This window comes from Anopheles gambiae, chromosome 2 (assembly GCF_943734735.2).
Source record: "Anopheles gambiae chromosome 2, idAnoGambNW_F1_1, whole genome shotgun sequence".
Lineage (NCBI taxonomy): Eukaryota > Metazoa > Arthropoda > Insecta > Diptera > Culicidae > Anopheles > Anopheles gambiae.
The window spans coordinates 37,551,666-37,575,048 of NC_064601.1; the positions used below are offsets into that span (position 1 = coordinate 37,551,666).

At 47.4% G+C, this 23,383-nt stretch overlaps 1 protein-coding gene and 1 long non-coding RNA gene across 2 annotated transcripts; both read left to right on the forward strand.

The window, feature by feature from the left end:
- Positions 1–237: 237 nt before the first annotated feature.
- Positions 238–575, forward strand: LOC1272845 (uncharacterized). Its single transcript, XM_311762.4, has 2 exons — positions 238–323; positions 396–575. The coding sequence occupies exons 1-2, from the start codon at positions 260–262 to the stop codon at positions 500–502; spliced, it is 171 nt and encodes a 56-aa protein (XP_311762.2). The 5' UTR covers positions 238–259; the 3' UTR covers positions 503–575.
- Positions 576–1,209: 634 nt separating this feature from the next.
- Positions 1,210–6,637, forward strand: LOC133391493 (uncharacterized). Its single transcript, XR_009764997.1, has 2 exons — positions 1,210–1,801; positions 5,957–6,637. It is a non-coding gene; the product is annotated as an uncharacterized LOC133391493 (long non-coding RNA).
- Positions 6,638–23,383: the final 16,746 nt, after the last annotated feature.

The window sequence follows — 23,383 nt, forward strand, 5'->3', positions numbered from 1 at the left end:
CTAATCATATACTGAGTCGTAGTTATAAGCTCTGGATTGCCGTTTTGTTATGTAAAACAGGAAGAAGTAAACTATCTCGCATTTATGTTTGTTGATGTATAGTGGCCATCCTCGTATATTTATAAAATATTTCAACGCTATATACGATTATCATCATTCGCTGTATTTCATCTTATCAGTCAGTCCACCGTCTAGCAAAGTACTATAAATATGCAGGATTAGCGAGCTGATTAAATCAGAAGTAATTTTACATTTCAACATGAAGAACGTGTTTTTCGCTCTGTTGCTGGTGGTGCTGGTTTGCTGTTTGGTTTCGGTGCAAGGTAAATATACTGCCGACAATTGTGTTTAGTGGAATTTGGATTAATTTTGATCCGTGTCTTGGACATTTTTAGGGAACGAAATCATACAAAATGTTGTAAAGAGAAGCATTCCGCTTCGACAGCTAATATTGCAGCATAATGCACTTGACGACAGCGACAGTGACTCCGGATCGCAATAAAAAGCGATTGCGAAAAATTTAAAAATAACAAAAAGAGAGTAATAAAAATGTGAAGCGTGTGTATCATGCATAACAGTGTGTTTTATTTGTAAATGAATGGTCGGATCGTATTTGTTTAGTAAAAATCGAACAAACTTTTACAGTGTTTCTCTAGCCAGCTAAACACTGTAAGCTTCATTTCCTATCCGTAAAATCCATATTCAACATTGTCAAATGAATGTCGTGTGTAAACCGAGCAACCAAGGACAGATCATTCGAGATTCCATTTTTATTGTTGTAATGTATTTTAAGGAATTGAATTGTTCGCTTCCGATGTTGGGCTGGCTACAGAAACCCTATAAAGCTTCAATCGGTCGAGTGTTGTAAATTTATTTGGTCTAAGCTATTTTATGCACAGCAATCGAGGGAAATTATAAATTTTATATTGTTTTTAAAAACGCCAAACGCTTAAAGAAGCTAAGAAGTTAAGGATTATTTGAAGGACACAGTGTTTCATGTTTTATTTATTTACCAAATCTTTATTGAAGCTATTCTTTAACACGCAATCGGCCATGATACATAATACAAATAGCAAATACAATACAAATATAAAATTTAAGACAAACATTAACAAACTTTCTATGTGGTCGTTCTATTGGTTTGTTGATGTTTTCGTATTAATATTTCCAAGCTGTATTAAGGGAAACAATTCTCTTTTTGTTCGCAGGTGACCTAGCTGGCAACCTTCGCGACGAGCATGCACATTTTTTACCAAACAATGATGACCCTCGCTTTCCCCGCATAGGCTAACAATAAACTAAAAATGTACATTTTACGTCTCGTGACAAAATAAGAAAACAATAGAGTCGTGCAGTGTGTTACGCACAGCTCTTCCCAGCCCAGACGATGATGACCCGGAAATGGTACCGATCGCCGTTAGCGAGTAAACCCATCTTGAACGCTTGCACGCCGGGCGCGAAAAGAGCACTGGTTGACATTATCCGCCCAAGGAGTCGAAACAAAGCGAACGAATGTGTCCGCCGGGCGCAGCGCACCGTTTGTGACACTCTCGCACCTGACTAATGGTTTGGCTCGTTCGGATCGCTCGTACCAAGCAACTATCACTCCAGTTCTGCACCGCCCGTGTGATCCCACACTGCCTTGCCCGCTGCCCTCGCTCGGCCTGGCCCGGAGGATCGTAAATGATGACCGTGCATTAAGGATAGATGGGTGATGAGTTCGACAACGACAGGTCTGCCCGAGCTTCGTACACTGCCCGTGCAGTGTTTGCGTGATCGAGCTGCCAGCACTCGATCAATGGTAGGTATTGCAAAACGCACGCCATTACACACTGCACATAGACCGAGATACGCTAGAGGTAGATGTGTGTTATTAAGCGAAATACGGCATGACCGGGTGCAACTAATTATTACACGGGGGTAAACACTTACTCTTGCGGGCTTTTGCTTCCCTCGCCGAGAGTAGAGCTGGTTGAGTCGTACAATTTCCCTATACGCGATAAGAACAACAGCAGCAGCAAAAACAAAAGTTCACGAAGAGCACGACGAAGGATCAAACACCACCAACCAGTGTTCACCTTCGTCATAGGAAATGCTCCTACCGTGTTGATATCACGTTGATATCGTTGATATTCGACGCATCGAGCAAGCAACATTGTTGTAATCGATCGCTCGGTGTGATTGATTTGTTCAAATTCCACTTAATGCTGCCCGTTGGGACCACCACTCGCTGGGGTGGTTTACATTATCCAGCGGCCAACACCGAGCACTGCAGCAAGTGTGGCCTACTACAGAACGCTCGTATAGGAGCGAGCGCGCGCACTCGCTCCACAACGCCCCATTCCACAAGTGGGTTGAGTATTTGCGCACGGGAAAACTAATAAACAGGCCGTAATTTAGCGGCTTTGCTGAGTAAATATTTATTAGCCACCTCTGTCAAATGTGGCCACCCCGCGCGCCATGGGTGGGTGGAGGAAGCAACATGTGCTGCAAGACGAGATCCGTATCTTGGGAGGTGCCGTTTCGGTGCGTGTCGCGATAAAATGCGGAAATAATTGCAAATCGCACCGCCTGGGAACGGCCGCCCAGTAAGTTATGCAAAGTGAGCTTGCGTTATTTTATTTCTTTCTTTTTTTGCTATCTAGTTGTACCTGTTGCATGAGGTAGCGGTTCACGGGCGGTTCGAGCCTGAAGGCGATGGTTTTGAGCTGATGCAGCGATTCGAGAGCGATCGCAGCTCGAAGCGGAACCAAGCGAACCTAAACCGTGTACTATTAGCGGTTGTTAAGTCATTAAGGGCTTGCGCTGGCGGTAGAGCGCATGTTAGAGATTAGTAAACTCTCACGCCAACCCTTGCAGTGCTGAGGGCTTTGATCTGTGAAACAGGTGGTCGGCTGGGCACGCTCGGACAAGGGTGCGCAAATACGCTAAAGACAGTAATCCGAGATGCCCAATCAATTGGCGGTGTTAAAGCTTTCTGTCCGCATATCGTTTAGCTTTAGCACTCACGGTAATGGTGCACAATAACTGTGATGTTAGCTCTTATTTCTAGGAATTGGTATGCTTAATATTTGCGAACGCTAGTTTGTTGCCCAGCAAACGTTCTCGATTTCCTAACACTTTTCTAAATACTATTCCGTCGCGCGCGACCAGAGCACCAGAGGGTGCATGATTCATGTCAGTGCCCATCGATGGCAACATTCCAGCTCTATAGACCAAGCACTGTTGCTGCTGTTCAAAGCTCTACCGAGCTGACTAAGCGATCGTGACACACCAGCATCCATAACGCTACAGCTTTCAAGTAGCAATCGCCTAGTATGCAATGAATGTAATTTGATAATTGATCCAGAGTATAGCCTACAGAGCCCGGTCCAAGCATCTCCGTGTGCAAGTACACACATACAGCGACACATACACATACACGTTTTACGCATAATTTGCCTATTGATTTTCACCCCACCGACACGGCCGTAAACGTTTCCGTCCAGCCGTCCGGGCGCAAACAGGTGTTTCGGTCGTGATTCTATCTCAGCTGGAATGCAAATTGCTAGAATACAGCCATACCTACCCCGCCGATGAACAAGCTCTGGAGTTCCGGAGGGCGATCCCTGTCAACGACATTCCCCTATCCCGGAGTGTCATCTTGGGATTGTCATTTAGATGAGATTCCAGACAGTCCAGCCCCGTGCACGCCCAATGCAGCATTGCAGGTGTCATTGTATTTTGTTGCTCCCTCTTTCTTTCTCTCTCTGGTGCGTGTGTTGCATGATCTCTTTCCACCACGCTTTACCTCCGGTCCTTCCAGGCACAGGGGTATCAAACACGCGCCGGGACAACCTCGCTTCCACCCCTGGGGCAAAGGGAGCAAACTGGAAATGGCCACGAGACCGATTCACGCCACTATATTAATCCGTTCGTGATGAAGGGGTCGAACCAGGGCTTCGGGTTCAATGCAACGATTCTTGCCGATCAGGACCCAGTGGAAGGATCCCCCCCGGAGCCCGTGAAAAAGGGGGGAGGGAAGGAAGAGAACAGCCGGCTACGCTAAGTGCACATTTTAGTGCAGTTGCTTTTAATATGGCAAATTTGCGGACCCGACCCGCCACATTGGCATTACGCATCCCTCTTCGTCTCCCAGGGCAGGGCGATGTCATTCGAACCGGATGAGCGTGAGACACGATGCAGGGGGACGACGGTGGGGCAGACGGTGCTGGTGTTTGTGCCAACGCTCTTTGCTTCGGGGCCGGTTTCGCCTATTAGCGTCCCCCAAGAAGACGGGCCCAAAACAAAACGAGTGATACATAAAGTGTTATATCATTGCCCGAGCGAGTCAACGGGGTGAGAGATAGAGAGAGAGATAGAGATAGACTGCACATACGCATCGCTTATGACAGGTATGGGAAACCGCTGCGTGTCGCTGCTAGTTCGCTCGAGTTCGCTTCCGTGCCGGGCCCATGATGTTACATCAATTAGATCCCGGGAGGAAGATTATAATTGTCGCAGCAACCGGAAAATCTGTTGCCTTTCGGACGGGCGCAGCGAACTATCCGAAGAACTCGCCTTACTAACCGGTGCTAAACGGCGGGGGATTGGAGGATGCATGGAAGGGGGGCGGCTGCAAGGTTGCAATCGGATCTCAACCTCCCCTGTCGGTTCGCTTTGGCAGTTCGTTCGCGAATTGTCGCCGACAACCGTGCCGACAGCGGCAGCGCCCTGCTCTTCTTCGTGTCACACTTATCTATCGATCGCTTTCCGGTGCGGTTGGTCAGTTGCAGCGGTGGTGCAAATTCTACACACCAAACAACAACAAACTGGTCCTGGTAGAGTTCAATCCTCCTGCGATGCGACGTGCAATGGACAGCTTAGCCGGATGTAGGAACGAGCCGGTGGAGTATCATCCTGTTCTGGACGACTGGGACGGGTCGGGCCGATGAAAATGTAACGTGCGCGATGAATGATCTTGTGGATGTGTGCGGTGAAGATTAACAACTGGCGGGATGAAAAATTATCTCCCGGGGGCCGTAACAATATTTCGAGACCACTGCGGCGAGCTGTGATGATTTCATCAGTCAGGACAAGATATGATGAAAATATTATCGGTGCTGTAGTATCATAATTAAGTTTTAGCACATTTTATGTTTTCATTATCCATTAATTAATAAAGTAATGATAGTGTTAGTAGTGGTATTAGTAGATTAAGTATACAAGAATATATACCTATCAGCAAATTGAACGAAATGGAATTATTTATCCGAGATTACAACGTCCACTGGCCTTTACGAAGAGGTTTACATCTTGAAAAGCTCTAACAAAACTATCGTAAAATCCATTATTTTATAAAAGCATTCATCAGCACTATTCATAATTGATAAGTTATGTTATGATTTTGGTAATATAGTACTATATATATACTTTCATTTTTGTGTAATTTTATGTACACAATATGTTCCAAACATGGACATACGATATTGAATTTTTTTTGTATTTGGGTTTAATTGTTCTTTATAAAATTACTTTAAATCTATTAACTGTTTTCAAATGTATGATATAATGCAAAAAATAACTTTATTCTGCTATTTTGTTAATTGTGTTTGTCGAACCAAATCATACATTGTTGACCCATAAATAGTACAGATATTCGCCAATAATGATTCATGCTTGTCCTTTACGTTAAACAATCTCCAAAGCTCCGTTGCATTATAATTACATTCAAATTAGTTTAATTTATTTTGAATATTACTACTATAGGTTCACGATATCAAACCCAAAATTAATCGGAACCGTGTATCGATCGAATGGTTCCAGTAAGGAATTGTATATATATTGTTAATGTTAATTGAAAAATATTTATATTTATCTCTTCAAATTGCAAAACTATTGGTACATTTACCCGTACTTTGAAACAACCAGCGCTGTACTCCAAACTAAAAGCATTTCCTTTTTCAACACTTCGCAGGTCCTCGAACCGAACAATTTCAGCTTATTTTTAGCGAGTTCCACATTGCACTCCGACGACGTTCCCGTCTGTTCACCCTATGCCCGAGCCCTATGCCCGGGTTGGTTGCACCTAGCTTGACCTCGATAATTGGTGCAACCTTGGCAATGGGTGGGTCCTTGGTCTCGCAGACGTTGCCGTTGCGCTGTGTGCAAACAACCCGAACCCGAAAGAAGAAACAGCATAAACTGTCCACTCAACTGTACGCTCGTCTCAGCCCACCCGTCTTCCTCGGTCTGCAGCGATTCGCTGGTGCAGGTGCCCACCGGTTGCTGCTTTCCCAGGATGGGTGTGTGTACGAGCGGACCGACGGACCGCGACGCCGGTGACGACGGTACGAGCAATCAGTGCATCACGCGTTGACAGCTCTAACTAGGTCCCCGAGCACTGCCCGGGCACGCTTAATGACGCATCAAAATTGCAAATTTGGTTCAACAGTTGTTCCAACCTTGCTCTTGCACGTGGAGCGACGTTCTTTGGGGGAGATGGGGGTAAAAAGGTGTGCATTCTTGCGAGAGGACGTCATCTGTACGCACTCTTGCGTACCCTTGTACCTTGTACACACACTCACATCCATAATCCAAGAGACTGGTCCTGTAGTCGCGCGACGAAATGAAATAAATCGTACGTTTTGTCCGCAAATTCGTTTGTTGTCCCATAACGCAACCAAACCCAGCCCAACAAAGCCAGCCGAAGCAACCCACCCACCCGTGGGCGACACAATGGAGAGAAAGTGGAATGGAACAATTGTAAAAGCGCCAGTGTTGCCAGCACTGGCCGACTCGGGCATGACAAGCATCCCGCTCGTGCTTCCCACGGGGTACCATCAACAATCCGGGACGGCCGTTCGTTGAACTCGGCCAACCATCACTCCATCCATCGGGTCCCGAAAGAAAGGCAACAGCACGAAATGTGTACGGTGTTCGCGAAAGAAAGGTAGCAGCAACATCGTAGAACGTGCGGGCAAGAGCAGACAATTTTTGCAAGTACTGTTGTACCTATACCATGCCATACAGTGCATGCATGATGTTCCGAAGGGATCGTAGAACCAGATCTGTGGGGGGAGCGGGTTGAAACGTTGTTTGAGCACCTCTCCCCCTTGGGACACTTGTAAGCGATCGTTCCGAAAATAGTGTAAACGTGTAGTTTAAGAATGAAAAGGCATCGTATCGGAACTTGGGTAATCTCTATCCTCACCCCTCAGAACGACCGTATCCGGGCGCATGCCAGACTAAGTGCCTGTCACAAATGACATAATCGGTCCTAAAATCGTACCACCGTCCCCAACCGTCTGCACCGTCTCATCTGTTTCCCATGGGATGCAACATATTTGCCCCATGTCTCGTAGCGCAGTTTAGCTTTGAGACCGGTGAGGCCAAATCTCGGTCCCATCCGTTCCGCGGACGCACGGAACTCGTTTAATTGAAATTGTTCAACGCAATCTGCCCGACACTTACGGGCCGGGCCGGTCAGTGGGAACGCGAAACCAGGAAGGGTACGCACAAGAACGAGACAACGAGCCGAGCCTATCAATGAAAGGAGGAAATTCCTGTTTCGACATTAACATAGATAAAGAATGCCGTAATTATCTGCGAGCTAGCTCCGGCCGGCTTTCATACCTTGCCCCTTCCCTTCCACCGCAATTTGCGGTTCAATTCCCGCCCAACGCCGGGTGGGAGGCGAAGCTTCGATTCATGGTTGCGCTCTGCTCTTGCGCTAGATTTTGCGCTAGAGTTTTAATTCATTGATCGGAATCGGTTACACCGCGGGGCATTCGCGGGGCCCGAAGAAGACTCGAAAGAAAGAGAGAGATATAGAGAGAGAGAGAGAGAGAGAGAGAGAGAGAGAGAGAGAGAAAGAGAGAGAGAAACTTGGAATGCTCTCGGAGCAATGTGGTGCAATGTGTGCAGGAACTGTAGGCTGTTGTGTGGCAAATTGTTAACCCCGCTGATGTCGCTAATAGCTCCGTGCGTGTACCTATCAGCCACGGTCGTGATCACAAACGATCATGCTGTTTTTTCATTCAATTGAGAATTTTACACAGTTGCTGGTATGCTGTAAATAAACCGATGTGCGATTAATTGAATGAATTTGGGAATTAAATTCCGTGTTATAACAATTTCTCGGGCCTTCGCCTATAGCATTCATTTGTGTCCTTGTAAGCATGGAGGGATTTAGCGCGTCATCTTGATCACCAAAAAAGCAATAACTTGTACTGTACTCGAATTTGCAGCTAGCATTACGATGCAGGCGAAACATACAGAACGTTGAACCGAAGCAATGCGCACAGTGCTATTGAGTGCGTGGAGTTCTTCCCCAGTAGAGTGGAGGTAGAGTGGTGTCTGCGCGGTATACCAGATTGCCCAGAGACCAGTGAGCCATAGGAACAGATGATGTTAAATAGCGCCGATGATGGGCCGATTTGTACGATCATATGCTGCCTGTCGAGTGCAGCACAGCCGCCGAGAATAGATAGGAGGCACATCGACTACAGCATTGGGGGTACTCCAGCCCAGGAAACTGAGGAGACCTAAAGGCTCCGGTTTGTGTTTTTTGTGCAGCAAAGATTCACTTTCCTACACCGTCCAACCGATCCGTTTTCCGTGCTTCGTTCTTTGACTCCATTACGCAGACACGCTGGCATCATTATCAGCCGCCGTGCACTGACATTACAACGGTCCCTCTATTCTATTCCCGGGACCGGGCAAGCCGGGAACGCACACGGATCGTACCTACGGAATTGTAGCTATTAGTGCGACCCATATGATTGCGATCATTACACACAAACGACTCACGACTCACGGCGGAAAGCGCCAGACGGACAGAACTTGCAAAAGGCAGAGAGTAGGCCGTTGGGTGGAGCATTCCGGGATGATTCGCAGGGGGAGAGCAGCAGCATCAGCAAACCAGCGACACACGCTGCAGTCCCTAGCTCCAGATCCGCTCGGACTCACGGGCTCATCTCGCGGGTAATTTCGCGTTGTTGGCGATAATGATGCAATATTAAAAGCCACAGCATCATTTCCCACTGTAGTAACAATGCTGTTGGGCTGAATGCTGTTGGTGCGGGCGATCCCGCAGTGTACCACCGATCCCGCCACGTTGGTGATCGCCGTGTGATTATTCCCGTCCACCCGATTCCGGCACGGGCTAGCTTCCCGTTCTTTGATCTTTCTTTGTGCGCTCTAATGCTCTAATTGTAACGCACAAATCAGTACAATGTGCGCATGGTTGTGGCGCACGAGTGGCGATGGTACGAAATTATGGATGAGTGCGATGTTGCAGCAGAAGCGCAATTATGTGTACGATTATTAAACCTACACTTTCAATCCTATCGATGAGGTGTATCGATAGTTTCAATCGGAACCGGTCATTGTATTTATTGATTGGAAATGTGTATACTAAACAACAATTTTACAAACTTTTTTACAACTCTTTCCAGCATAATCTAGCACTCAGTCTCAGCAGTCATGTTTAGGTTGGGTACGAGAGCTCTTCTAACGCTGCATCCCTGCTCATCCTGCCTGCCTCTTCCGCTCCGGCAATCTATCACGATCATTTATCGTTCCGGCACCAGAAGAAAGTTTTGCTGTACCGCCGCACCGCCCACTCTGAAGCATCTTTTTCTCTCCATCTCGTCAAACGTACCTCGATTATGCAACAGGTTGTGTGATCGCGGCAAACACTCGTCCGCGGCTACCTTTCCGGAGCAGGACAACGTGCAGAGCCACCTGCACCACCGGCAGGGATGCACAATGTTTGGAGAACTCTTCCCTCGCGCACGCATTGGTGTTGGTGAGTGTGCATCTGGCGAAGATGGCTTGAGGAGCAACCCTTTGCATGCGAGGACGTGTCAATTTGCACGCACCATTCTGAACTCGTTTCCGCGTCCGGGGTAAAGGCCGTTCTTACGCCACCCCATTCTCGCGACGTCACGTTCTGACTGGGACTGGGGATATACCTACCATGGGGAAGGAAGGAAGTACGGAGTATAGTGCGGGGGAAGGGAGAAAGGGAGGAAGAACATTTAATGGGTTACACTTGTCGATATGACGTCCGACGCTTGGAATCGGGGAAAATGTGACAAAAGCGAGAAGGAGAAAATTGATGCGAAAGCGATAGCGAACATGGTAGTAGCAGCATGCCATGGTTTTGCCATCCGTTTCATCCACATGTGTGTGTGTATGTGTGTTTGAGTGCGTATCGGGAGGTGGTAGCGGCTGTGTGCGTGAACCAAAAGGAGAAAAATAAAGCAAAAGAAAGAGAGAAAGAGAGTGGTAAAAGAGAGAGAGAGAGTGAACGAAACCCCGATGGAGACACACCGACCGGCCGACCAACCCGGCCCCGAAGAGTTACTACCTGCAAATGACTTTGCCTCCATCGTAGCAGCGGCCATCGCCTGCCACACCGACCAACGAGAGTGATGTGCGCGGGTCGTTGAACTCGCCGCACTGTTGCTCTTTCTTTCGCTCGCAGCCCCTTCCGCGGGCTCCAAATTCCCACCCCATTCCCCGGGCCTGTGGAGCGGGTGATGGTGGCCAGAGCATGGCGCAGTGGGGAGCTTATGCTTCACGTATGAATTCCGTCCATGCGCCCCCCCCCCCCCCCCCTTACCCCTACATATTATGGCCCCAACTCGATCGATCTAGGGGGTAGCGATGGGTTTACGCTCACTTTTCACTATACCAAGCAGCTCCCCAAACGGCGCGTGAACTCAAACGCGGCCCCTCTTCATCTAAATCCCATCCCGTGGCTTACCACCAGCCAGACACCCCCCCTCCCCCGCTCCCTCATCCTCCTTTCGATTGAGATTCACCTCTCGCGATCTTCCGCGGGCCATTCATTTATTATGCTCCAACCTTCCCATCCCAGCCCCACACACACACACACACACACATACGCAAACACACATGGAACGGCCTCCCCCCTTTCCTTGAAGTTTGGTTTCAATTCGATCGTATGCTTTCGCTCTCGCTCTCGCTATGTTTACTTTCTTCCTTTTTTCGCTTCGTTTCGTCGTCACCTTTCCGCGTGCCGCCTGCGAATGTTTCACCTTCATGGCACTTTCTTTCTCTCTCTCTTGTCTGCCCCCTGGCCGAAGAAAGGGGGCCGGTTTGCTGGGAGGAAGAAGAGCAACAAAAGCCACATAGAGGGACGTTTCTTTCACCGATTTATTTTTTGAATGTTGATTTGATTGTTGTTGCTGTTGCTGTGGTGGTTCGTTCAAATCGTTTTGTTTTACCATATGATTGTGATTGTGAAGGAAAGCCCTGGTCAGAGGTGCTGCAGGGAGTACAGTGCGTTTCAATTTTCGTCGCTATTGGTTTTGTTGAAATAATAAAATATTGGTGTCTCTTAGTACAAATGTTTGGAGTTCTTAAAATTGTGAAAATGGCATCTCATGTAGCATAAACAGAAGTTGGTTCAACCCGTAAGTTGAAACCCGATGTTTGAATTTAAAAAAATATGCATTTTCAGAATCATTGATGAAAAATAGAAAAAAAAACACATAATATTTTACGTGCGACTTCAATGGCGTATAATTTATGTAAATATACTTTGCCATACAATTCATAATATATATTCTAACTCCTTATGGATTATTACATTTTTATTGATAATTATTATTGATAATTTATTATTGATAATTTCTTACATTGTAATGCCGTTAAATGGTTTAATATTATTTTTTATCTAATTCTACATTCACAAACACACGGTGTACTGCCAAAATATGGCCATTGCTGTACGCGTACGCTTTAAAGATTAGTCCACTGTTGAAACCCATGCTCCTTTTAGCCCTATTCTGCTCCCTGCTTCAGAGATTGTTCGCCACAAAATAAAAGAGTCTTTCCTTTGCCAGTCGATCGTTCCTCGAATCGCTCAAGTATTGCTAATTTTGAAGTGCGTAGCACCCCAACCATAGCTCTTCCATCAACCATCTCAGCCTCCTCGTAACCACACCCCCACCCCCCCTCCTGCGGCACCATCATGCGCCGGGTTTGATCGACCACCCATTGCAGGCCGAACCATTCCGACACCCATCAGAACTCATCAAAAGTCTTTCCTCGCTGCTGCGAACAACAGCATGCTGCGCGCCCCTGCGATATTATTAACAAGATATATCAACATATAAGACAAAGAACGATCGATCGCGGGGGATGGAGGGTGGAGAGGTTGGTCGGACTGAGAGAGAGAGAGAGAGAGAGAGAGACGTACAGAAAAAAGCATAACAAATACACACACTCCCTCTGTGTATGGGAGGCATGTGTGGATTGTTTTTTTTCCTCTCTCCACTCTTTTCACATTTTCTCGGGACGCTCTTCGCTTAACCCTCCCCCCCTCCTTTTCCTTTCTCCCCCCTCCCCCTCCAACAACAAACGCACGAAGGGAGCCAATGTTTCCTGTGACGTTTTTCATGCTCTTTCTCTCTGTTTGAGATGTTTATTTATTGTCTGCCTCGTCTTTAGCTTCTTGCACTGCCTCTTGCTCGCGGTTTCCCGACGCAACGTGAGCTGGTCTGTGGTTTGGTGTGTCGCGATCGTGAAGATTTTCCCGTGATCGTCACCCCACCCCGTACGCTGCACGTTCTGTGGCGAATGTATGTGCCTTTTTTTAAAGCGCCCCATTTCACGGAACTGCGACTGCCATATTTGATCAACTCGATCGCCGAGCATTGACTCGCGGATTGAGGAAGTTCATGCAAATGGAAATTAATCTTGTGCACTATTCCAAACCTGCTTACGGATGCACATTAAGCGGTTACACATTAAACGCCACACTGCTCAAATTCTGGGGCGGATGGAAGGTGCGGAGCATCGTTACAGGTAAGGTAAAGGAGACCTTGTCAAATCGAGTTTAGCTGCTGTGATTTGATAAATTTAATATTAGAGATGGAATCTTTGCGTTGAACGACACTTCATCTTTAAACAACATTTTAAATGCCATTTTGCAATAAATCTATAATGTTTGCTCTCTACTGAAACTCACCCCAACTGTCTCATAGAAACGTTCAGCCCGAAATCAAGTAAAACTGAGTATTAGTTGCATGGAAGCCCCAAACCGGAATGGCCAGCACGGCTACGGTGTGGGCCTGCAGACACGACCAAAAAAAAGAGGAGAGCTGATGTGCCAATGGGTACCGCCGGGGGCCCAAGTCTATTCTTTTGCTCTGCGCCCCCACTCCGCTCCCCCTCTTCCCTATCCAAGACAAGTACGAAAGTGTGCGTGCGGGATGGAACCAACAAAAAAAACCCACGAAATAGAAAAGGCATCGCCCATACCCTGCTATCCGTTCTGTCTAGAACTCTTCTGCACTCGAGCCCCCTTTAAAAGGGTCCAAAGCGCAACCGAAAATGGAATGAAACTGACACAAAAAAATACATATGTATACAGGTATACCCCAACCGACGTCCCGATGAGGGGACAGAATTAAACCGAAAAACAGCACACACATACACACACTCTCATTTCCCCAAAATTCTTGACCGCAGCCGATGCAACGTGCCGCTCAGTGCGGATTCTTCGTCCACGCCCGGAAGAAGCAGTTTTCCTTGTTCGAACCGAACCGATTCGGGCAGTTAGTTAAACGATTGTGACCTAAGATTCGCCTTCGGTCACGGCAAATGGTGCGAATTTTGTTTTGCAAAGTATAGTTTTTTGTTTTGTTTTTTTTGTTTCTCGTAAAAGTTGAACATCTCCCGCAGGAACATTCTTTTTCGGCGTAGCAAACCAGTTCAAAGTGGGATACTCTTTTTTTGTTACTTTTGGCGTTGCTCTCTGTCCGCTCGCAAGCGGGACTGCTACGCGCAAGACCAACCCCAGTCCGGTAGCCCGGACAGATAAAGCGGACAGAAACGATCGGCACAAAAATAGGCGAACTGTAGCATAAAAATTGGAAGAAAGACAAAACCCCCCGAGTGCCCTGAACAAAATTCGGTCTGTCTGCCGTCCCGCAGTTGAGCCGGAGGTCGATGACCCTTTTAGCCGTAGACGTAGCGGCTAGGCGCCACCTAGCTCAATTTTTCTCTCTTGCTATTTGTTCTTTCAAGATCACCCCTGGACTGTGGAGAACGTAGAATGCAGAAGTCGCGGTGCGGTTGATGAATTTTGGACAGTTTGCGAAACGGGGGCTAGGGGTCCGAAATCGAAGGGAATAGGAAACATAATTGAATTGACTGACGTTTGCGGTCAGATGCACCGCATTTGTGAAAAAGTTTTAATTTTTATTACTTAGTGGATACAATTAGAGCTTTGATTGATTTTAAGGATGATCGATTTGCTTAGAACATTACATTAATGTGTGTCATGTTGAGTCGATCTAATGAGTTAATAAATTATTCACGAAATATTATACTTAACAGGCACCAATGCCAATGTCTTTCTTGATCAGGTGTCTTAAGACTACGTCACTTAAGCTAGCCCGTAATTTATAAGTGCTTATGATCTGACGACCTTTCTGACGATCTGACGTAATAACATATAATATTTATGGTTATTTTTATCATATTCAATACCATTCTCAAGGTTTTGGTGTGATTGAAAATTCATACAAAGACGATCGATTCATCGACAAAGTTACAACGGGTATAGTTTTACAAAATATTCAATTTTTGGGTACTTGACACTATGTAACAAAAAAAAGTTATTTTTTCAAATGCAATGCAATAGGACAGCTAAAAATACCCATATTTTGAAACGTATACATCGTTTAAGGTAATAATGGGTAAAATTGGCGAATATCCGCAGTTAACTCCGGTCCAACTCCGAAATTTTTGGAACCGATTCCGGAAGGTAAGTCCGCCTAGCATTATTTGGAGCTGTTTGGGATCGATTGGAGCCGTCCGAAATCATCTGTAGTTGGTCGGAGTTGTCCAGAGTCGTCCGGAGTGGCCCGGAGTCAGAGTTGCCCAGAGTTTGAGTCATATGAAGTCTTCTGGATTAGAGGATTCGGGCCCGTTCGTGGTCATTCTCCGACCCGGTCTCCTGCTGACTTTTGTTCATGTCTATGAAGTGCACGCACAAAGCGAAAGAGGAAAAACACCACGAAATGAAATGCTTGACTACCAACACATTACACCAGCCGTCTTTTGCCGGTTCTGACTTCGCCCGACTCCGGACAACTCCGACTTCAGCCAACCTTGGCTAACTCCGGACGACTTCGATTTTGGCCGGCTTTGGACAACTCCGGACGACTCCGAATGATTCGTGACGTCGCTGGACGACTCTGATTCCGGGTTTCAAACTACGGTCGGAACTAGTGGTTCTGATTTTGCCGGAGTCGGAACCGGACTAACAATAACCGGAGTCGAATCGGAATCGTGGAAGTGCTTCAGAGAGCACTGTAAAAGGTGAAATGAAAAATCAAATGTATAGAAAATATAGAAATTTTTCTTCTTTTCTTTTCTAAAAATCAAAATTTAACTGTTTGGAAATTAGATTAGATCAATTACAACGCTATTGAGAGAGTATTGTTGGACCAATGCAGCCGACGTGTGTAGATAAGAAAGGCAAAATTTGCTTCAAATGATGTATTAAATCATCCTAGTTTCGAAATAAATAGTTCCATCAATTACACACGCTTCCAATGCGTCATCCAAAGTCGTTCCCCCAAAAACATGTAAATTCCTGCCGCCGGAATCACGAAACGCCCCTCTGATAGAATTGTAAAACGGTGTCTCCTTGCATCCGCGAAGAACATCCTACACTGCTGAGCACGAACACAACCTTACCGGGTCTTTTACATAATGAATGCTAATGCGATACCTAGTACCATTGGGGTGTAGCAACCCGTCAGCATAGTCTTATCGCACGATAACAGATAGCAAACTGCCGCCGCCAAACTGCTCACGTGAGCAAAAAAAAACCCCCACCAACAGCTTTGCCGCTCCAGCCCCGAGCAGGTCGATGATCTGCCGCCTGGGCCTGGGCGAATCATGCTGTGACGCCCTTCCGGGCGCTTGATGTACCGCGCCGGCTGATCGACATAATCGTGGCATCGTGCGTAATCCATTACCGAATCCGGGGGTGAGGAATCGAGTGGAGTTGCGCTCGGTTCGCCGCCGTAAGGCGGCAGGTTTGTTCATTCTTTCAATGGTTTCGATTGCTCTCTCGTCCTCTTCCCTTCCTGGTTCGTTCTTGCTGACCCCCCCTCCCTCTTTTTGCTACCCTTTTGTCAGCTGGACGGTCTTTCACCGTTCAGCTGTTCAGGCCAGCGATCCCTTGTTGGACTTCGAAATTCGAAATTTGCACGCGATCGTTTCTCCGCCCGATGGAACGGTGCTGGACAGCGTTTGACACTGAAGGTGCGAGAATTAATTGACCTCTGTCATGTTGGATGATACATTTTAATTTTCCGAGCCGGGGCACACAATTTGCAATTCTCCCGAAACCAAACCGTGCAGAAAGGCCGTTGAAAGGAGCGGATTTTCGGGGCCGCAAGCGGAAACACGTTCATATTTTCGGTGCTGACTGTGCTGAACTTACCTCGGTTGCTTTTCGATCGGTGAGAGAGATGAAGGGAGAGGTGGGGAGGAAAACTCTGGAATGCCTGTAGCTCATCGGCCAGCAAGCTGTATGGGGATTGCATTTGAATCTTCGCTTTATATTCGTGCATAAGAAATTATTTTTCGGGGGAGATTTGAGCGAGCACTAGCGAAACGACGTTTCGGCCCAGAAGCTGTCCAGTAGTTCTAGTAGTTTCCTTTACCTTGAATATTTATGCATAAGAACAGTGCCGAGGACATTGAAGATTAAGGGTTTTGAATGTCGACTGCTTATATTTGCAAAGAGTTTTTAGGATACAATTTTGGTTGAAAGGAACATTAGTAAAGCTAATTGGTTGTGTTATGTTAATATAATTTTCGTTTACGCTTTTTGGATTTTTTTTTTTCATTTTAAGTAGTGTGATAGGTGCAATTAAAAAAACTTAAAAAAAGGACCAATAATAGAATTCGAATAGATTGAGAACTTTTTTTCAAATCTTATGCAAGGATTGGATTAATTATTGCTGTGAAAGCATCTATCAATATGTATGAAAAAACTAATCTTTCAAAGCATGCAAAATATGAAACATGCCTCGAGCATCTGCGCCTTAATGAGTTTATATGTATATCCTGCAGCCAAAAAAGGCTCCGTAAGTAAAAGCGCTTCAAAGCAGTTCCACAGAACACACAAAACAGTTTCATTGACCACCGAAAAATATGCAGTCGCTCCACTCCATTCAACCGCTTTAAAATTCATTGTAACCGATCGTTGGCACACTGTTGCATCACACCACCTTCCCTGGCTCGGCTGGGTTGGGCTTCACACCCGGAGTGCAACGTACGGTGCGTGCATTCTATAAGGATGTGCAGTAAGAGAGGAGAAGAAAAAACACACACAAGAAGCGAGTCAACTACACCACGACAAAACAAAACAAAATGCAAAAAAAACACTACTATCACACAAACAAACGCACAGGCTCCACCCGGTGCAATGCACCGATAATTGTCATTTTTATTTCCGCTCTCGCTTTGCCCGGTTCGGTTCGATTGCATTCGTCGCCCGGCTTTAGTATGTGTGTGTGTGTATGTGCATGTGAATGTGTTTTGGGCTTCTTTCCGAGTGTAATTTCTTTCCAGACTACCGAACCCCATTTTGCCATGCTGTCTGTTTTGTGTTGATGGGTTTCTGTCGCTACTACGCGTCTCAGCTTCCCAAAGCCATCACAGCCCGGGCGGCCGAGTGGCGTAATGATGGGACACGGGCGAAAGGGGCAAGCAGCACCGACCCTTATGCTGATGACTTTTTGCTCGTGCACATTGCAGGCATGTGTCATTTGTTTTTAACCGATTTTTGTTTTGATCTTATTATTCATTCGCTTACTCTTTTATGTTTGCTGATCAGTCCTTACGCGAGCAATTGTTTTGTAGTTGATCGTCGGTAACATTTCTGAAACCATTGCGTTGTGTATCATTTAAAATTTGTTGGAATTAACTATTATGAGGTTAGAAACTTTTTTTTATTACCAGTAACATTAAAATGTATCTTAAAAACAGTGATGTTTTTTGTTTTATATTTTTATCTTCTTCTTCTTATTTGGCTCAACAACCGATGTCGGTCAAGGCCTGCCTGAACCCACTTGTGGGCTTGGCTTTCAGTGACTAAATGATTCCCCCCATAGCAGGATAGTCAGTCCTACGTATGGCGGCGCGGTCTATTTGGGGATTGAACCCATGATGGGTATGTTGTTAAGTCGTACGAGTTGACGACTGTACTACGAGACCGGCTACGACTTTATATTTTTATACAGAAGCAGAATAGTGCAAATTATTCGGGATATTCTCTTGTTTTGGATAGCTGTGTATTTCAATGTTTGTACACCCTCGTATGAGTCGCTCTTTCATATGTCGCTCTATTGCAATTAAATGATGAAACGATTAAAGAGATCAAAACAATAATCAATCGAATTTTACAAAAATAGATTAAACTTGTTTCATTCGCCAGCTCGCTTACCGAATCAGGCAGTAGGCGCTGTAACCGGAACGTCGACTTTACATAACATTCTGTTGTTTCTTACCATTCCACCCGCGGGCAGCGAGATCTATCTGGCGCTGGCTAGATTGACCTAGTTCCGTGGCTCTTCGTGGCAACGTGGCTCTTCCGCGTTTACCATTTACAGCGTCAACCCCTACCGAAACTTGCTGTAAGCGTGTGCGAAGCACCTGCCGCACACATTCGACGTCACGAACCTGGTCGACCGCCACCGAGAGCAAGAGACTTCGCACCAAAACACATTTTGACGTCTGTGGTGTTCTAGCTTACAGCCGGGTTCGGATTCCTCCCTTTAGCTGCCCCTTCCAGAGCGCTTTAGCGCATCGCTCGCATCGCGCCCCAGGTAACTCCAAACAGCTCGGGCTCACCGGCGTGCGTTACCCAGGGGCAACCCCCAATCTCCATTCGCCACCGACGCATCCGAGCGTACTGCGGGGTCCGATTCGGCTGACTCACGCGAGAGACACTCACAGACGAACGCTGCCACTGGTTCGCCTCCACAAAAGTCGTGGCCCGGGTCGGTACGAGCCGGCGGTGCCATACCGTGGCCACCGTGCGCTGTGTGTTTGTCGGTCAATGATCGACATCGAAAATAAAAATATATCCACCTCGCCTCGATCTTGAACTTTTGGAAGCGACTTTGCGCGGTCGCGATCGCGCGGTTACCTACCCTCCCTCCTTCTGGGAGCTCTCGTGCCCGCACTCTCTCGCTCACGCGTTCTGTCTCTCTCTCACTCTCTCGCTCTCTTCTATTACACTTCACATCACAGCTGCATTAACCCTTCCGCTTCCATCACCCAAAGCGCAACCCGTCCGGTGGGGTGGTGGTGCGATAGACGCACCATGTGTTAGTGCCTTACTGCTCCACCGTGCAGCCGTGCGTTCGCCTCTCGGTGGGGTCAATCGTCGCCCTCAGACGAGCGCTCTCGCGTTCTCGCGCACGCACACACTCGCTGAAATGACTCTTCTGCACTGATCAACGAACCGTCCAATGGCGCTGCCGTCGCGTTGGTACGCGATGGTGGATCGGAGGGCGACGGCGGCAGCGGCAGCTGTAGTCGGCGACGAGGGCAGTTCGCACATCGCGCAAACGATCACGCATATGACGAGCCTTGAAAGTGTCACTGCCTCTCTTCCTGGGCGCGATGACGTCTGATGTCGCACATCGACCGAATGAGAGAGCTACAAAGAGTTAATGAGAGCGAAGGAAAGAGAGAGATCGAGAGAGCTGTATCGAGGGGAAGGGTAGCTTTTCGGTGGGAGAGCAGCAGAGCAGGGTGTTGGAGCGCTTTCGGGAGAAGAAGTGGTCCCCATTCCGTCGTCGTGATTAGATTCCTTCCACTGGCGAATGCCGATCGGCAGCGCTGAAAAGAAATAATAAGAGGAAATAACAACCACAACAAACAACACTTCCGTGTGTGCGTGCTTATCCCCAATCGGTTTAGCTGGTCCCCAAGGCGATCCACCGCTACCGCCAACCGCAGGCCGCTCCCAACCGCACCGGGACTAGGACCACACTGCAGCGGAATACCAAATGACACCAAAGCAGGAAACGGTGGCGGCACCGTCTTTTTGCTCAACGCCCCTGCTCGTGCGCTCGCACTGCAAAGGGGACGGGATGCGGCGTGCGGCCGCGTTTGCGGAAGGAATTTTACGCGTGGCGGCACCAAAGTGCAACAGGCAAAAAAGTGATGTAATGTTGCGCGGGTTCGGCGTCTGTGTCGGTCGTAAAACCCCGGCGCACGAGTCGGGAGTGCGGGCAATGAACAAGCGGAAGAAAGCCGCAGCAGCGCTTGGTCCGGCCGTATCCGGGGGGGAGGGGGGGCGGCAACAGCTGAAAAGAAATGCAATGAAGCATGCACAAGGTGGAGCAAGGAACGAGGGTGAATGGCAGCGTTTCGGACATATTGTTGATAGATTGTAAAAAAACAAAATTAAACACACAAACACGGGGAATGGTTTGATTTTTTAAATAGTTGTTTTTATATGATTTTCCTCAATAATATGTTCAACAAGTATTTCGTAATAATATAATAATATATAATAAAATAATAATGATCATAATCATCATTCCGTATCCTTTCCTGCGCTGTTTCTGACCAAAAAGGGTGGCTGCTTTCTGCTCTACCAAACACAAGAGTGGGTTTTTGTCTTTCGATTTCTGTACTGAAGCCTTCGCGACTATCAGACTGGCAGTGGCTGTTTGGATGGGTTTTTGCTTTGCAGTGCAATGTACGAAACAAATCCTAATACCGGACCCTAGCCGTGTGCTGCAAGGCTGCTGTTGGTTTTTTTTCTAGTGTTTTACGGGGCAAAGGCAACGTTTACGCTACACACTTCTCGCTCGACAAACGCGTGAAAAAACGGAGCAAAAATGATAATTAAAAAAAATAAAAATAAAAAAACACCAACCAAAAGCTACGGGACCATTCGCCCGGCAGGGCGCGTGTGCCCCGTTGGGCCCGTTGGCAGTATTGGCAGTTTGGAGGCTGATTCGTTTACTCCCTCTCTCCCATTCGCTTCCTACACCCCCTAGCTCTAGCTCACACAATCTCACATTCCTTACAACAGGGTAGAGGACAGGAGGAGAGAAGGAGGCGGTGAAGATGAGTTGGGTAGGAAGTAGTAGCGCGGGAGTGTTCGTACAGATTAAAATAATAATTAATTAACTAAAAAAATTGAATACTTCCTCCCCGCGTTCAGCAGACGGACAGAGTGTGTCCGCTTTCGCTTGCATCTCCGTAGTAGTAAATCGTAGTTAAATAACACTCGCTCACTAAGAATCGAACGATTGGGCTAAGTGTGCATTGGTGGTAAATAGGCGGAGTAGCGGGAGGAAGCCAAACAAACAAAAAAATACTTAGTCACAATAGGGCAGTGAGATTTTGGTGAAGTTGACTTAAAAAAGAAGAGTGAGTGACTCGGGTTCGCCCTCCCCACCTCATCCGAGGGGAGAGGGGCCACTTAAGCGCGAGTTAAGATTAACATTAAAGTAGTCAATAATAATATTAAAAATAGCAGTACATAGTAAAAAGATGTAAAAGGTAGGTTGGTGAGTGAGTCAGTAAAAAAAAATAATAATACACAGTACAAACACTTCACTAAGGCACTTCTCCAAGAGCGGCTCGAGCCATGCGAGCGAACAAGCAAAGTGCAACCGTGTGTGAGAGTGTAACCGGGGACAGAGGGCCGTCCTGCTTGAAGTATTCCTTCGCACTCCTTTCAAGTATTTTCTTCCCTTTTCAGAACAGTGATCGATAATGGGCGCTTTGTAAGAACGAAAGCAAAGGAAAACGAACACACACAAAATCCCTTTCCATAAGGACCCTTCCTCCTAACATTCGCACGCTCGTACTGAGTGAGGAATCTCCAAAAAAAAAAAACAAAGAATAATAATAATATAATAATAATAATAATTACTAGTAGTAGGCTACGATTACCCCCAAATTCATCCGCGGGCGACCGCTGCGGGGATTCATCCGTTCCGTTACCGTAGCTGCTAACCGGTGCCAGCGCTGCTGCCGTGTGCCGGGGGCCGGGAACTTCCTTTTCCGCCGGCTGCTGGACGTTTCCTCGCGGCTTCGCACCCACCGAGCCTGGGGCGCAGTCCACCAGCGCAGTGCCATCGGGACAAAGGGGATGGGGGGTGGGGGCGGCTCCCTTTTGACGGAGTTTGAAGTTGTAAGGGTCGTGGTGGGCCAGTCGGTTTCCGCTAATACGTCAGTAAAAGTATCACATTGTGCTGCTGTTTGCAGGCGAGAGATTCACGTACATCCCTCAGCCGGGGGAAGAGAGAGAGAGAGCGAGAGAGGGAACTCCCAGCACGAGCCACACATTAACAGCGATCATCGCGTCACACAAACAAAACCGTAGCACATACACACACACACGCACGCACACACGCTCGCACTGTCCTGGGGCTTGGTTACAGGATGCTTTCCTCTCCCGGGGTCTCCCTAGGGGGCTGAAGGACTCTCGCTGGTGTCTCGTTCACCCGGTCTCTACAGGGCTGCAAGGACGCTAGTATAGCCCGGTCGGGTCGAGGTAATGGCACTTTACTTGATGCTGCTGCTGCTGCTGATGATGGTGCGGCATTCGCTGGTGGTTCTGCAGCTGTTGATGGTGGTGGTGGAACGGGGAGCGCTGGGAGCTGCTGGCGCCACTGCCGGGTCGCCTGTACATTCCGGTGGGATCGAGTTTGCGGTTCATCTTGGCGGATGGCTGGGGTTTGCTTTTCGCTTTGCTACTGCTGGTGCTGCTGGGCAGGGTTCGTCGCTTGGACAGCTCGATGCGTTTCGATGCGGTATTGCGTGGAATCAGAGCTTTCCTTCTACTTCGTCTCTAGTAGTAGCCGGTAGGGTCCAAGATTTCCGGTGCCATCGTGTTGTACAAAGCAGGGAAATGAGCGATCGATTATGGCTTGTGCTCCAGCGCCTTAGTAGTGGCCAGTGGGGTCCAGTTTGCGTGTCATCTTGAAGCAGATTTGGGTACGGTTCTTCAACTCTTTAATACTGTCGGACACGAACTCTCTTCCTACTGGAGCGCAGCTGCGTTTTCAGACGATGCTCACTCTCCTACCTCTCCTTCTAGTAATGACCAGTGGGGTCCAGCTTCTTGGCCATGTTGACTTGTGTAGATGAAACTTTCCCAATACGCAAAACACTGGCAAAAACACACGTGCAAAGTCCAACGGATTTAACAGTTCCGATTTGGCACTATGATCGGTTGCTTGATCGGTTCACACAAACACACGCGAGGGTACACGCACGAGAGTTATGGCTTTTCCTTCACGAGATGCGGAACAGTTGTGCTCAGTAGTATCCGGTCGGGTCGAGAATCTCCATGTCGATGCCA